The following is a 15,932-nucleotide window of genomic DNA, read 5'->3' as shown; positions in this document are numbered from 1 at the left end:
ATAATAAATCATAATAATTAGTATGGCCAACCATTGAAAAAGTTTAGCTAGGTGGGAATTCAGGAAATGGCCTTTCATTGGCATCATCCCAGTTATGGAAGATATTTTTGTTCCACTCAGCATTTGATTGTTTTTAATAACGGGTTGATAGCTGGTTTTATTATTTTGGAAGTTTTATTTTTTATCTTTGTTGTTTAGATTGTTTGAATATATTTGTTTTCTGCACTGCTTTGAGGGCCTTATGGCCCAAAGGCAGTCTATACATACATTAAAAATTGTTGTTGTTGTTGTTGTTTGTTTTATCCTGCTGTAAAAGCACCCAAAGTAGCATTCAGTATAAGTGGACCAGCTCAGCAGCAGAGTGGAATGTGATGGGTTAGACTGGCAGAGCCAGATCAGAAGCTCAGCAGAAGTGGTGGAACCTGGCAGAATCCCCTTACTGGTCACCTGACTTCTTTTATTTGTTGGAATAGTAAAATACTGACTAGTTGGCAGCCTTGGAGTAAGAAACTGCTTTGAGTTTTTGGACTAATGAGCCAATCTTGATTGTTATTCAGAGGGGTAGTCATGTTTGTCCATTGAAACAAATACAACAAAAGGTGCTTCTAGATAGAGGGCCGCTGGTGGTACTGTCAGGATTGATTCTGAGTGCAGGGAGACAGTTAGCAGCTCAGATTCAGAAGAGAAACAGCCAGAACCAAGAGATGCATTTTCCCAAGCCAGTTCAGATATGGGTAGGCATGCTTCTCAAGTTACTAACTACCAGATGGCCAGGCCTGGAGCACACCCTCTTGCCCCCCTCTCTGAGAAGCCAGGAGGAGGAGGAGAGTGGGGGCTGTGACCTAAGAGATGCTAGACTACGGTGCAGAGCTAAGAGGGAAACGTCAGGGGCTGAGCTCAGGTGGTTGACCCGGTTCGGTTAGCTATGTGTGAGAGGCTGAGAGGCGACGTAGGGGAGCATCACTGGAAGGGCAGGGCATCCCTCCCTAAGTTAGTCTAGCCAGCAAGCCTCACTTCAAACTGTAGGCAATGTCAGTGTTCCCATTTGAATCTGCTGGAAGCATTCCTTTGTAGCCTGAGAGTCTTCAAGGATTTGCATCTGTAATTAACCTGTTGATAATGAATTAAAGGCCTGAGACTGAAGCCTCTCTATCGGGGTGTGTGAGTGTATAAGGAAAAAGGGGACCCAAGGGAAATGTGACATGTACCAGTCAAAAGGCATTGTGCAACTATTCCCTCTTTCCCTCCTTAATAGATTTTTAATTTAATTTAATTGATTGTATTGTTGTGGAAAGAAAAAAGCTGGAAGAAGGCAGGGGGACACAGTTGGGTTAGAAATGGAAGGTGCTGTCATCTGGATCTCGTGTAACATTCTGTGTATGAGGCAGAGAAACTGCACAATAAAAGACGTCATCTGGAAGCACCAAAAGAATCTTGTTGGACTGTAAATCTAACAAATTGTGGCATAGGCTTTTGTAGATGATACTCTATTTCATCAGATTTGTCTTGCATCTGGTGAAGTGAACAACAAGTCTACAAAAGCTTTTGATGCAATAAGGGAGCAATCCTATGGCCACTAGACACTGACTAGAGGGCCATAGGATTTTTCAGTTTCTCGGTTTTTCAGTTTTGGAGCCAGGGCGCCCAATGCGGTTCTCAGAAACTGTGCTCCCTGCCCCCTCATAGCTGCTGCAGTTCTCTCCATACCAGCTACATCTCTGCACTTGGAAATGGAGCTTGAAGATGGGGGAAAGGGGGCAGTCCCGGGGGCGGGGAGGGGAGGAGACTGCGGAAGCCACATTGCAAAGCTTCCTATGCACCGCACAGCCTCCTTCCCTCCCGCTACCCAAAGCCACAGGTAGACAGCCAAAATCGGCAATCTAGCCAAAAATGCAGGGCAGCAGGAATACAAAAGCAAGGATTGCCTCTGTGCTTCAATCACCCTCCATTGGATACTCGGCAGCCTCCAACTTCAGAGGCTACTGACTATCACAATAGGATTGCACCCTGAATCTGTTAGTCTTCACGAAGATTTTCTAAACTCAGAATAGGTGCTGGATATGTGAATTCTGGATGGGGAGGGTTTCCAAAGATGGGTAGGAAAATTGCTGATGCCCTTTCTTGCTAGTCTATTTTTTATCATTTTGATGCTGTGATTAAAGCATATCTGCAAAGTATCTTCCTGCACTCCTTATTGTTAATAATTAGTACGCCAGTTAAAAGTTTCAACTAGTTCTATTGAAGATGTAGCCAGTGGAAAATTTTCAAAAATTTCTGAAATTGTTAAAGGGAACAGTGGATCCATAATCCACAAGTGATGTGAGCAACTTTCATATCTGCTGAAATATATATACTGAAGGCTATGTTATCTGGTAGGGCTGTACATCACTTCAGTGCCGAATCTGAATACTGAAGCAAATCGAGACGATTTGGGATGCTTTGTTGAGATCCAAAGTGGATCAGAACAGCACTGAGGCACTCCGAAGTGAAATGGGTCACCACCGAAGTGCCTTGGTCCACCTCAGAGATTTGGAGCTTTCTGAAGCCATTCTGAAGCCCAGACAGCCTGTCTCTAAATGTATCAACTTGCAAAAGATCAGGGAGGGGGAGAGGAGGAGAGAGGGGGGAAATGGTGAGCCTTGGCAAATGGCAACTGTAGTTGCCAAATTAGGGCTGAATTAAGCCCGCGGTCTCCAGTCAGTGACAGTGGTGGTGGTGGGGAATACTGTATATATTGGAGATCAGCCTGCATTTGGTTTATTGTGTGAGAGCAGGCTGGTTAGAGAGAGAGTTGGCTAGATCTGTGTGATGTGTGTGTGTTGTACTGCAGCTTTGTCGTTCTTCTTCCTTCCCACCCAGCCCTTCTCAATTCAACTATTCCCTTTCTTTCTTTTCTAGATTCTTTATTAAACAAAAAACATTTTAAAAGTACTTTACTTTCCTCCTTTCCTTGCCTTGTTCTTTGGCTCTCCCCCCTCTTCTCAATTCAACCATTCTTATTAGTTTTCCCTCCCTCTCTCCCTCCCTCCCTCCCTTTCTTTTTTTCGAGATCATTTATTTAAAAAAAAACCAAAATATAAAAAATGAGTTCTTTCCTTGCCTTGTTCTGGGCTCCCCCCACCCACCCTTCTGAATTCCTGTATTCCTGTATTCCTTCCCTTCCCATTTTTGAATTCTGTATCTTTTCCCTCAACCCCCCCCCCGCAATTTAAACCCTTTTCTCTTCTGTTAGGATTATAGATAGTGTGTTGTACTCCCCCGCCTTACTTGTAGGTAGTTCTGTATTTGCTTTTCTTTTGCTCTTGTGAGTGTGCATGTGTGTGCGTGCTTGTGTTGTGGTCAAGCAAACAGTGTGTGGCAAAGCACTACACACATTAACATATATTATTTAAATTTAATACTACACTGTGTAGCAAAGCAAGCCCAGCTTTGAGGGTCTTGGCATGGGGGCTGCCCATTGCCCAGATTTCAATCACTTCAGCGCAACCAGTGAAAAGTTATAGCTCTTTGCTTTGAGAGTTTTTGTTGAAAAAAATCAAATTTTACCTGCACCTAGCACAAAAGCTACTGAGCCAAACTGTCTGAGGTTTGGCAGCTTGAATGACCGATATTGGGGCTGCCAGGTGTCCATATTTCATGAAATTATCATGAAAGCTGAAAAAAAAAGTTATGTCTCTTTCTGTTTTCCAATGCAAATCAATGGAAAACATCACATCTGAATAATTCAGATATCTGAATCTTGCCTCCGATCTGAATTGGAAGCAAAGTGGATTGGGTCCAAATCAGTCTGAAGCTAAGCGGGGCTGATTCAGAAGGTCTGAATCGGCATCAAAAGCAAAACAGGGGGGTCCGTGCACAGTCCTATTATCTAGGAGACTCTGAGTTGATGTTTATATGCAACCTCTTGCTCTCTCGAAATGTGCATTCTCCAGCCATACTGGGACTTTTGGTGTGGTTCACTTTGTTCTACAGTCTCCTGATAATGTGACAATCTTTCATGTCCTTGCTTTATCTTACATAAGCCTGCAGCTGTCCTACGGGTCTCTTTTCACTGATAGCTTTCATCTGACTTTAGTGCAAATATACCCAATGCTGAATAAACATGGCTTGGGTTCCTACATTGCAAAAAAATAAAAATAAACCCCCTCTATTACAAATAGCACTCATTCTTACTTAATTAGTAACATTATTAATTATCAATTATTCTATCACACTGTGCATTAGGTTTCATAGTTTCACCTGGGCACAGTTGTAAGCATGTGCTTTTAAAGTGCATGTTTAAGGTAATGTGTAGTTTATTCTCAGGAGCTGCGGTCAGTGAACAGATCCTCCAGCTCCAAAACAAGAGAGAAATCTGGGCATAACACTAAACAGTACCATGTAGGTTTTTAACATAGCATAAATTCCTTTTTCTTTCTAAAGACAAATTGGGTGCTCAGGGGGATACTGTGTTCAAATAAATGCTGTACAGCGTGATTCACTCATTGCTTTCTCCCTACACCAAACAGGAGAAGGCGTATATATGAACTTTAGACTTGAACCAGATCATATACATGTATACATGAAATCAATATCTTTCTCAAAAGTGAAGAGTCTGACCTTCTCCAAGTTTTTCTCAGAAATGAAGAGTAAATGCACCTATAACTGAATCTTTTAAATTTATTGTGTGGAATTAAACCACTAGATTATTTAGAAAGGAATGTTGTGTTTTGAGAGCATTTATACATTATTGTCACCTCTTCAAAAAATCATTCTCTTTCTTCAAAATGAAATGTGAAAGAAAATCACTTGTAAAGCCATTTTATGACAGAAGAAAGTTCTAACTGGTTTCAAAATGATGTTGTCGTCCCCCCCATATAAAATGTATCTTCTCATCCTAGACAAAAATTTACAGTAAGATCATGCGGCTGTCAACTTCCAACATGTCGATGGGGGAAATGACTGCAGGTCAGATCTGTAACCTGGTTGCTATAGACACAAACCAGCTAATGTGGTTCTTCTTCCTTTGCCCTAACCTTTGGGCTATGCCAGTACAGGTAAGGAAATTAAAGGTATTATTATTAAAGATATGAATGTACTTTAGCCTGTGGCAGCAGAGTTAAATGTACAGTGTCTGCATACTAACTTAAGAGCCTTTACGGGGGATCAGAATGTGGCACAAGAGAGGAGTCATTGTTGCTCACTTGTGTAAGATGTAGAAATATTTTTCTCAAGGAAGCACTTTTCACAGCATCCAGTCTTCTATATATTGTTGCTGGAGAAATGCAAATCTGTAAAAAAAAAAAAAACATTTATAGATATTATTGAAAGTAATTTGAGACCAAATTAAAACTGTTGCTCCTGCACTTAGGTAGCTGTGGCTACTTTGTTGCCATGGTCTGGAAGTGGCAAAACACAGCAAGTGGATCAATGAAGGGCAAGCAGTGCCACCACCCCAAGACGTTTTGCAGAATGAAGCAAAGTCCTAATGGCACCCACACACTGAGGCAAAGACTTTAAATTGCTGCATCATTCAGACACCAATTCCTGCCTTCATCTATTCCAAATATGCCCCCCCCACACACACACACACTTTATGGTGACAGCTGAAGCTTACCCTACTGTATGGGTGGGCCAGTCTTAAGAGTAAGATGCCTGATTCAACACTTCCAATTTGCTCCCTCAAATACTAACCAAATGCTTAAGTGGCATGAGTAATTTATCATAACATCCAAGGAATAGAGCTAAAAAGAGAACCATCGTAGAAACTTTCCTGCAGCCTGCTGCTTCCCTACTGTATAATGAAAACCATGGCTACAGTATCGTCCAGGAGTATCCTTTCTGACTTCCCTAATATTGTAGTGTTGAAACATTCAATTCACGTTTGGGGTTCCCTACAGGCTAAAGTTTCAGGAAATAATTTTCAAGGCACTTCTGATTGGCTTAGTGGTGCCAGATTTCTCTCCTATGTTGCCTTGCATTCATTGTCAGAAAACAATTCCTTGAAGAATTCTTAGAGTCCTTAATACAGCATGTATTTTTAAACATATAAGTCATCTGTAATGTATTTTTTTTAATTAAGTAACATACTTTACATTTAAGAGGAGAAGATGGTTACTCACTGACTCAGATTATTAGCTGGTCTCATAAAATATTCAAGATAGTAAACTTTTTTCATTCAGAGATTACAGTCATGGTAATGTGTTTGTAATTATTAAAGAAGATTGGTGGCTCATTAAACAGACTTAGTCATGCATGGAGCAGACCCATTGAAATCAATGAGACAAGTTAATCATTACTAACTTCATTCCCATTAATTTTATTGGGCCTACTCTAAGTCTGAATCCAACCTACAGGTTGTTTTTTTCCCATAGTCATTACCCTTTTGTAGTTTTAAATTGCTTACACTCTAATAACATTCGAACTACCTTTTAGACACTGAATAATTTTTCCCTCAAGTTGCTAATGGTCTTTCAAATATGATTGAATCCAGCGGAGACTTTACAAAACATGGTGGAGGGGGAGGGAATTTCTGGAAAACCATGGTGGGGAGAAGGTTCAAGCCTCCCCTCCTGGAGCATGGTGGTCCTGATCTGAATCAGGACTGCACGTGTTTACACTAAAGTAAATCAAAAAGACAAGCCTCAACTACACACTATGCCAGGGGTCAACAATGCAGCACCTGCCAAGAGCCCCCAGGGTATGTGTGAGGTCCCTTGCGCTGCCCCATCCACTCACCTCTGCAGCCCCTTCATCTCCTTATGAGCATACTTTTCCCTACCTCTATTAAAATCAGTGGAGTGATATCTCTCTCCATTCACTTTAACAGAGGTGGGAGAAAGAGCGTCATGCCAAGAAATGGCTTCAGGGGGGAGGAAGCCCACGCCCCCACCAAATACCTTTGGGGCAACAGGGTCCTTGGTAATTTTACTCCATTTACTTTAATAGAAATGGGGACAAAAGTTCCCTGCCAAAAATGTCTGTGTGCGGGGCAAGAAAAATGACAATCCAGAGAAGGGGGGACAAGGAAAGTGAGAATCCAGAGAAGGGTAGCAAGAAAGGTAAACACTCAGACAAGAGGTGCTCCCAACATTTTACCACACAGAGCAATTTGTAGAAGAACACAGGACAGGACTCTTTTTTCAAAATATGAAATTTGCCCACAGACCCAAGAAATTTGCCTGCTCTTGCATGAAGTGATTAGCGTAATGTGTATTAGCTCTCAAAAATTCCATTAGAATAAAAGCAGGTGGTGGTTTTTATTCCTATCTTAAGAGTGTTTGGATGCACAAAATAAGGACATGTTCAATCTCTAGAGCAAATTATAAATCTTAAAATGCAGACACTTTTGCAGAGCTCATGCTTCAGAATTCTTTCAAGCACTTTTCCTAACCTTTGCCATATCCTCCAAAACTTTGTTTATTGTATTGATTCATTCCAATTCTTAACAGCAATTTCTCCAACCCCACCCCAAACTGCTGTTTCCAGTAAGCAAAGATCTCATTATGTCACAAAGAAGAGTTTAGGGATTGGTTACGAGATTTTGATTCAGATTTTGTATTTCATTTCATTCATTTATTATATTACTATACCGCCCCCTAGCCGAAGCTCTCTCATAGCCAAAGCATTAATGAATTGCTAAATTTTTACACTTAATGCAGACAATAGGTTTTTTCTTCAAATTATCCTTTACTTTGCATTAGTTAGGAGAGGAAACATTCCTTTTCTTTCTATGATCACAGGTTATTGTGGGAGTTCTTCTGCTCTACTACCTACTTGGAATCAGTGCCTTAATTGGAGCTGCAGTGATCATAGTGCTTGCACCTGTTCAGTACTTTGTAGCTACAAAACTTTCACAAGCTCAAAGAAGCACATTGGTAAGTATTTTCAGGCACATACTCTTAGCGTATTAGTATGTATCCATTCAGTTTAACAACTACAGACCCCAAATGTATAACCCCAAATTTCTTACAATGTTGTGTAGTTAGAGCTGATTTAATTTAATTTACAGTGCAATCCTGTATGCATCTACTCAAAAATACTCACTCGCTGGATCGTCACCTTGTAGTAGTAAGTGGGCTTGTGTGTTCCGATGAACCCTGTGAGCGAAGCCATCGGGGGTTATGTACTCCCAGCAGGGACACCCATGGCAGTAAAGTCAAGGGGGAGGAACCAGAGAAAGAACGATCCAAGAAAGTCCTCAACGGCAGAACAGGCAGAAGATAACAAGATGTATGTTACAATGGCTGTGAAGGCAGATGAAGGCTGCAACACATAAAGGACTACCAATCGTCCTGTTATTCATGCTATTGGATTAGAGCCTTTTTCTGTGAAGACTGTGGGCCAATCTACATTGCGCCCGCCATCGCAATGAATTCGGTGTCCAGTCAGGTTAAACGCTCTCGCATTAAAACGTGATTATTCACACTCACCCATTTTCCTCATTGCAGTGCTTCATCAAATGCGTGAGCTCAGTTCACACACGAGTGCTGTGCTGTTTTCCTGCTGTTTTCCTGCACGCGCTTGACTGATCTCGGATGCTAAGCGGGGTCGGCCCTGGTCAGTAGCTGGATGGGCGACCGCCTGGGAATCATGCTTCCTGCACTGAGCAGGGGGTTGTTCTATCCCTTCAAATGAGATTAAGTTTTACCCCCTCCTATCCCCCGCTCTGGATGCTTTTTTAAAAAAAAATTAAGGTGTTATCCTCGCAGAATCAGGACTTCTCCACGATTTTTTTTTTTCTAATTCAGGCATGATCTTCGAAGATTCGAAGTTGTGAAGCTAAATTAGAAAAAAAAACCATCACGGAGAAGCCCTGATTCTGTGAGGATAACACCTTAATTAAAAAAAAAAAAAAAAAAGCATCCAGAGCGGGGGATAGGAGGGGGTAAAACTTAATCTCATTTGAAGGGATAGAACAACCCCCTGCTCAGTGCAGGAAGCCTGATTCCCAGGCGGTCTCCCATCCAAGCACTGACCGGGACCGACCCTGCTTAGCTTCTGAGATCAGACAAACACGCACACATCCAGCCCTTTGCTTGTTGCTGAGGAAATGGGGGCTGCTGAGGAAGCTATGCAATCAGTAGCCGGAAGAAGACATGTGATTGGACAGGAGGGAAATACAAACAGCGCTGTAAATGGACAGGTGGGGCAGGGGACTACGACCGGATATGGTAGCGAAGGCAGAAAATCAGAGCACATTAAGGGGAAATACTGGGATATTAGGGTATTGAAAGCGGGAGCACAGAAGTGGGAAATTCTGGTTCCAATTCGAGGTAGGTACTGCGTAGTGTGAAAGGCAGGTGGTGAAACCTCATTGGAAGCAACAAAAGGCAGTAAAGTGTAGATCCAGCCTGTGTGTTGATCATTGTGCACTGATTGATCTCCACACATAAATTCACGCACAGGCGTCTTCCAATCCACCTAACCAACCAAAAGTCCCATGGCGATCAGCGAATGGCAACAGGGGCAGGACTGTGAAATCCGGAAGCCCCTAGTCATGGACCGGCACATGGGCAGTGGATACAGATTCAGTCGTCCTGACTCAAGGACCGAGGCAGTTGAGTAGTTTGGCAGCTGTATCCATGACTGAGCAGTCCTATTTAGGATCCACTCTGCTCATCCCGTATGGGGAGGGAGCTAGAAAAGGTGCCCTAAACATAGTCTGCCTCACTCCTCCCTGACTGGATTACTGCATCCAGTGGGGTCACCACTTAGCAGTCGCAAAAGACAAATGAACTTTGGAACATGGAATATACGGACACTGCTGGACAATACAGATAGTGAACGCCCTGAACACAGGACTGCCATCATTGCAAGGGAGCTGAGACATTTTAACATTGATATAGCAGCACTCCAAGAAACCCGAAGAGCAGGAGAGGGACAACTGAAGGAAGAAAAAGGAGGTTATACCTTCTTCTGGAAAGGACTGCCTGAACAAGAACGACAAATACATGGAGTAGGCTTTGCTATTAAAAATGATCTTATGAAGCTCTTGTCAGAAGTTCCTACTGGCATTAACGAACGACTCTCAACCCTTCGAATAAAACTCGCCAAAAACCAGCAGGCAACTATTTTAAGTGCCTATGCACCAACATTAGATGCTGATGAAGACATCAAAGAAAGTTTTTACTCCCAGTTGGACACCATCTTATCAGAGATACCTAAGGAGGATAAAATTATCCTCCTGGGTGATTTAAATGCAAGCATCGGGCATGATTTTGATTTGTGGCTGGGGATCATTGGGAAAGAAGGAGTTGGCAATAGTAACCAGAATGGAATTTTACTTCTGACTAAATGTGCAGAGCATAATCTTGTTATTACCAACACACTCTTTTGCCAGAAAAATAAATTTACAACATCATGGAAGCATCCTCGGTCGAAGCACTGGCATCTCTTAGACTATGTAATTGTCTGTGCTAGAGATGGCTGTGATGTACTCCTCACTAGAGCCATGATGAGTGCTGACGACTGCTGGACAGACCACCGATTAATTTGTTCTACTGTGGCCATTAAAATTGTCCCTCAACATAGGCTCCAAGGAAGAAAACTAAGACGTAAAATCAACAGCTGTACACAACAGCTTCACAAGCTCATCGAAAAAATCTGGATGAGGGAGAAGATCCCAGCAGACTTCAGGGATGCCATGATTATCACTCTCTTCAAAAAGGGCGATAGAACAGGTTGTGGAAACTATCAAGGCATCTCCCTTCTAGCTACGGCAGGCAAAATCCTGGCAAGGATCTTTGCAGACCGCCTTCTATCTAACTCAGAAGATATCCTCCCTGAATCCCAAAATAGCTTCCACCCCTTCAGGGGGACAGTGGATATGATCTTTACCGCACGACAGTTCCAAGAAAAATGCAGGGAGCAAAACCAACCTTTGTACATGGCGTTTATTGATCTGACTAAGGCCTTCGACACTGTAAACCAAACTGCTCTCTGGACCATGCTTCTGGATGACCTAATAAATTTGTGAACATCTTGCAGCTCCTCCATGACGGCAACAATTTTGGATAACAATGGCTCTCAAAGTGATCCATTTAAAGTGGGATCAGGCATTAAACAGGGATGTGTCATTGCTCCAACCTTATTTGTTATCTTTATCACTATGATTCTACACCTTGTTGAAGGGAAACTTCCCACTGGTGTAGAAATCATATATCGAACAGATGGAAAACTTTTTAATCTCAGTAGGCTGAAAGCAAAAAATAAGGTAATTACAACCTCTGTCATAGAACTTCAATATGCTGATGATAATGTAATCTGCGCACATTCAGAGGAAGATCTCCAAACTATCCTAAACATCTTCGCAGAAGCATATGAAAAGCTTGGCCTCTCGCTTAACATCAAAAAAACCAAAGTGCTTTACCAGCAAGCACAAACCAATCCCTCTATAGCACCATCAATCCAGCTTAACGGTGTGATGCTGGAAAATGTTGATCACTTTTCTTATCTTGGCAGCCATCTCTCCACAAAAGCTGACATCGACACTGAAATTCAGCATCGCCTGAGCTCTGAGAGTGTAGCATTCTCCTGAATGAAACATAGAGTGTTCGAGGATCGGGACATTTGCAGGGAGACTAAAATGCTTGTTTACAAAGCTATTGTACTACCGACCTTGCTGTATGCCTGTGAAACATGGACCATCTATAAACGCCACTTCCAGCTTCTCAAAAGATTCCATCAACGCTGCCTCCGAAAAATTCTGCAAATTACTTGGGAAGACAGATGGACTAATGCCAGCGTACTGGAAGAAGCAAAGATCACCAGCATTGAAACAATGATTCTCCAACATCAACTTCGCTGGACCTGCCATGTTGTTCGAATGCCTGATCATTGTCTCCCAAAGCAGCTACTTTATTCCCAACTTATGAATGGAAAACGGAATATTGGTGGACAGCAAAAGAGATTTAAAGATGTTCTCAAAGCTAATCTAAGAAAATGTAACATAAGCATTGAGAACTGGGAAGCTCTAACCCATGAGCGTTCCAACTGGAGGTCAGCCTATATTAAAGGTGCTATGGACTTTGAAGAAGCACGAGTACAGGGAGAAAGGGAGAAACGAGCTCAATGGAAGGCATGTCAAGCAAACCCTCACCGTGACCGTCTTCCACCTGGAAACCTATGTCCTCACTGTGGGAGGCTGTGTAGATCCACAGTCAGCCTTTACAGCCACCTGCAGACCCACTGTTCAGACTCCACTCTTGGAAGACAATCTTCCTCAGTCACGGCTGATCGCCATGATGATGATGATTACCCAAAAATACGTCCATTGAGTTCAGTGAGGCTTACTCCCAAGTAAGGGGCATAGGAATGTGGCCTTAATATCGGCCATCAATATCTTCTTCCTGCTCAGTAGGAAAACAATAAACAAGGAATGCTTTTTATTCTCTGAATCTGATATGAAAAATACAGCAGTGTTGTTAAAAAAAAAAAAAAAACTAGTACTGGGCTTTCTTCAGAGTGGTGGCTGTTGCACTTGTGTTCTTGCTGGATGCTAGAGGGATCCATCCCTTTGATTTGGGATGTGGTTCTTGTGGGAGGACATTGGTTCAACAACCTTCAGGGCTACTACTCCAGGGGGCTGTCTTCACAAGAGATTTGCTGGGATGTTACAGCAGTCTGAGGTCATTTGTGACAGATGACATTGTCACCAATCTGCTGCCAACAAGCTGCTTCCCTCTTGAAAAGCCACATGGTCTTAAACTCCTTTTACTCCAACTTTTTTTTTACTTAAAGCTGCTCCCTGACGGTTTTGCCACAGTGTGCCATATCCCCCCCATGAAGTCCTGTGGGCATGCCTCTGTGACCTGCCAGTGACATGGTCAAGGGGGTGGGATGCCCTATTTCCTCTTGTTTCCCCAATTGAAGTAGTTTTTTCCATATCCCTCCATTCTGTACATGTTTATTGTAAGTAAGAAATAAACCTCACAGCCCGACCGTGAATCTTTAACATATTCCAATGGTGGATGAGGCCATCATGGGGGTTACTGTTTATTTCAGTCATAGCCATCAGATTGAACCAAGCTTGCACTGACACTTAGGGTGCAATCCTATGCTTGTTTAGACAGGAAAAAAAAGTCCTACAATTCCCAGCATGCCCCAGCCGGCATGACTGGTTGGAGGGGTACAGGGAGTTGTAGTACTTTTTTTCTATCACACCCATTGTTGGGCTGATCGCATTTGGTTGGATGGAAGAGGTTCATTCTAGGGAGCTTGTTGGATGTTGCTGGACAGGCAACTGCTTCTGTGGAACTCAGTGTCAGGCAGCCTTTGTTGAGCAAGTCATACAGATGAGTGAACAAATCATTAAAAATATTTGTTTCTGAGTCATTGAGGAGTATCAGGGGTGGGGCATTCCAAAGGTGCATGTGTCCTTAGGATTGGACCCCTAATCTATGCCAGCCTCAGGCCATAGATATTTTCCTTCCCACTGAAACCAGTGGGAGGAAAAATAGCATGGAAACAAGTAAGGGGGAAAAGGTAAGGTTTCCCCCTCCCCACCGCCATCACCAGTACAAGCCAGTAGGGCTTTGGAAGTGGTGGTCGATCTGCCACTTCACTTTTCCCTCAGCCCCACTAAGGATAGCTGTGTCACTTCTTATGAAACATGCAAATGTTAGGAGTATTAGATTTGAATTAAGTAAGAATGGTATATTGCGCAAGGCCAATACAGAAAATTCTGCTTTAAAGTAAGTTATATCAATATTCTTCCAGGCATCAGGAACGTTTATACTGAAAGACGGGGTAAATATATTTTAAATTATTTAAGCAAATAAATTCTTAGCAAGGATAAAATTCCATCAAGAGAAATCAAGGTACGATGGAACAGCAGGTAATAATTTGTATTGCAGAGCAGAATGTGCTACATGTTCAGGGTGAGAAACAGCATGCTAGAACATCTGTAGCCAATTTGCATTAGCATGTATCCTTGGATGACACTGCTGCGGTCTCGCAGTAATCTAAAATTAATTTTTGTGTCAATGGTTCAGGAATATTCCAATGAGAGACTGAAGAAAACTAATGAAATGCTTCGAGGCATAAAACTTCTCAAGCTCTACGCTTGGGAACACATCTTTCACAGCAGTGTGGAGGAAACCCGGCAAAAGGAAATGACGAGCCTCAAGGCATTTGCTCTCTATACCTCCATATCAAGTAAGTAATCTGCTTGCCTTTGTCCCACTGATGAGTTTGGGTCTCAGTACAGCTATTAATGAACTTGCCAGCTTTCAGTTGGTATAGGTACTGCAGCTTTAGGGATCCAGTGCCATTATGAATATAACCGCAGAACTGCCATTTGCAGCAAAGCATTTATACAGTGTTTGAAAAGGGTGAGGAAAATACGTAATTTCAAAACTGTGTCACCTTTTTAAGTAACAAATTTCCTTGTAACCCAACATGGAAGCTAGAATTTGAACTGAGGTCACCTTCCCAAGGGTGGGTGTCAAAGATTCTGAGGGAGTTGGATGAGGAAAGAAGCAGACCAAAGGAGTTGAGGGGAGAGAGAGAAAAAGTAACATGGCTGTTAAGTTGATTATGGATTCATACTGGTTATGCCTGTTAATGATTAATTTATCCAATAATTATGTGTGCTGTTTAAATAAATACCTGATTCTGCCTCTTCTATGCCTTTGAGTATAATTAATACTTGCTGGGCAGCTGAAGCTGAGGGAGAAAAAGAACCCAGGCAGCTGATACCTGTCAGAAAGGGACAGCTGATAAAGGTTCCTAAAAAGTATTGCCCTTATTTGTGTCTGCTTTTTAAAGAACATTATGCAGTCCTGTACATATCTACTCAGAAGTAAGGCCCATTGAATTCAGTGAGACTTACTCCCAGGTAAGTGAGTGCAGGATTGCAGCTGAAAGGTTTGAGATGAGGAATCAATAGATCATATTCCAGCCTTGTGCTTTTAGGGTGGTTTTCAGCTGCTAGATTTTGCTTCAAGACAATAGTGGGAATTATATTTCCTATATATTATAGACAGAATCCTGTACTGCTGTTGCACTTTCACTCATTCCGTTCCAGCCGGACCCACGGCTAGCACAATGGAGAGTTAATGCTTCATAAAGGAACTCTGGAAACGAGTGGAAACACTCATTTCTGGATCAGGACAGGTCAGCAGAGCTCCCTTCTGAGAACTCCCCTGACCTGCCCAGTTCAAGAAATCAGCATTTCCACTTATTTCCAGCTGATGCAAGAGCCAATTTCTCCCCATTGTGCTAGCCATGAGTCCTGCTGGCACATGGGCAGCATAGGATACTGCCCATATAAACCACCCTGAGAATTTCTATTGGTTTCTCTGGGTCAGTTCAAGCTGTTGACTTTTGGTATGGTTTTAACCTTTAAAGCCATAAATGGCTTAGGGCCTAGCTAACTAAAGATTGCCTGTCTCACTGTGAACCTATCCAGTTATTAAGATCTGCAGGACAAGCCCTTTTGAGGACACCATTGCTCACAGAGGCCTGCTTGATGGGCACATGTGAGAGGGCTTTCTCCTTTGTTGCTCCCAAATTGTAGAATGTACTCCCTTCAGAATTATGATCAGTCCTCACTCCCATTGCTTTTAGAAAAGATGTCAAGACACACCTTTTAATTTGGCCTTTTAATTGTTTTAGTTGTTTTTAATTGTTGTTTTTAATGTTTTAATTCACAGTTTATTGCTGTTTTGATGCATATGTTACTGTTGTTCTTATCGTTTTGATATGTTGTAAATTACCTTGGTGGCTTTTACAGAAAGGCAGTATAAAAATACCTAATGATAATAAATAAATAATAAAGACTGAAGGATGGTATCAAACATTTTATAAATGTAATAAAGTTGGAACTTAAAGAATGCTATGAAAGAGCAAATATTTTTTTTCAGCTTTTTAATTTCTACTTCATTCTTTGGAAGTCACATATACTGTGTCTTGAAAGTGAGGTAACATACCAGTGTCAAAAATGACTGCCA

At 42.1% G+C, this 15,932-nt stretch overlaps 1 protein-coding gene across 1 annotated transcript in view; it reads left to right on the top strand.

Moving 5' to 3' along the window:
• The window catches only part of ABCC8 (ATP binding cassette subfamily C member 8), a 130,559-nt gene that overhangs the window by 32,902 nt on the left and 81,725 nt on the right, over positions 1–15,932 (top strand). The window contains exons 8-10 of the mRNA XM_084855031.1: positions 4,881–5,036; positions 7,722–7,856; positions 13,974–14,136. Coding sequence (XP_084711157.1) covers positions 4,881–5,036; positions 7,722–7,856; positions 13,974–14,136 — 454 coding nt within the window. The remainder of the gene's footprint in view (positions 1–4,880; positions 5,037–7,721; positions 7,857–13,973; positions 14,137–15,932) is intronic.

This window comes from Heloderma suspectum, chromosome 1 (genome assembly GCF_057233095.1).
Source record: "Heloderma suspectum isolate Gila_16-S chromosome 1, 16-S_ref, whole genome shotgun sequence".
Lineage (NCBI taxonomy): Eukaryota > Metazoa > Chordata > Lepidosauria > Squamata > Helodermatidae > Heloderma > Heloderma suspectum.
This window is presented reverse-complemented; position numbering and strand designations above follow the sequence as displayed.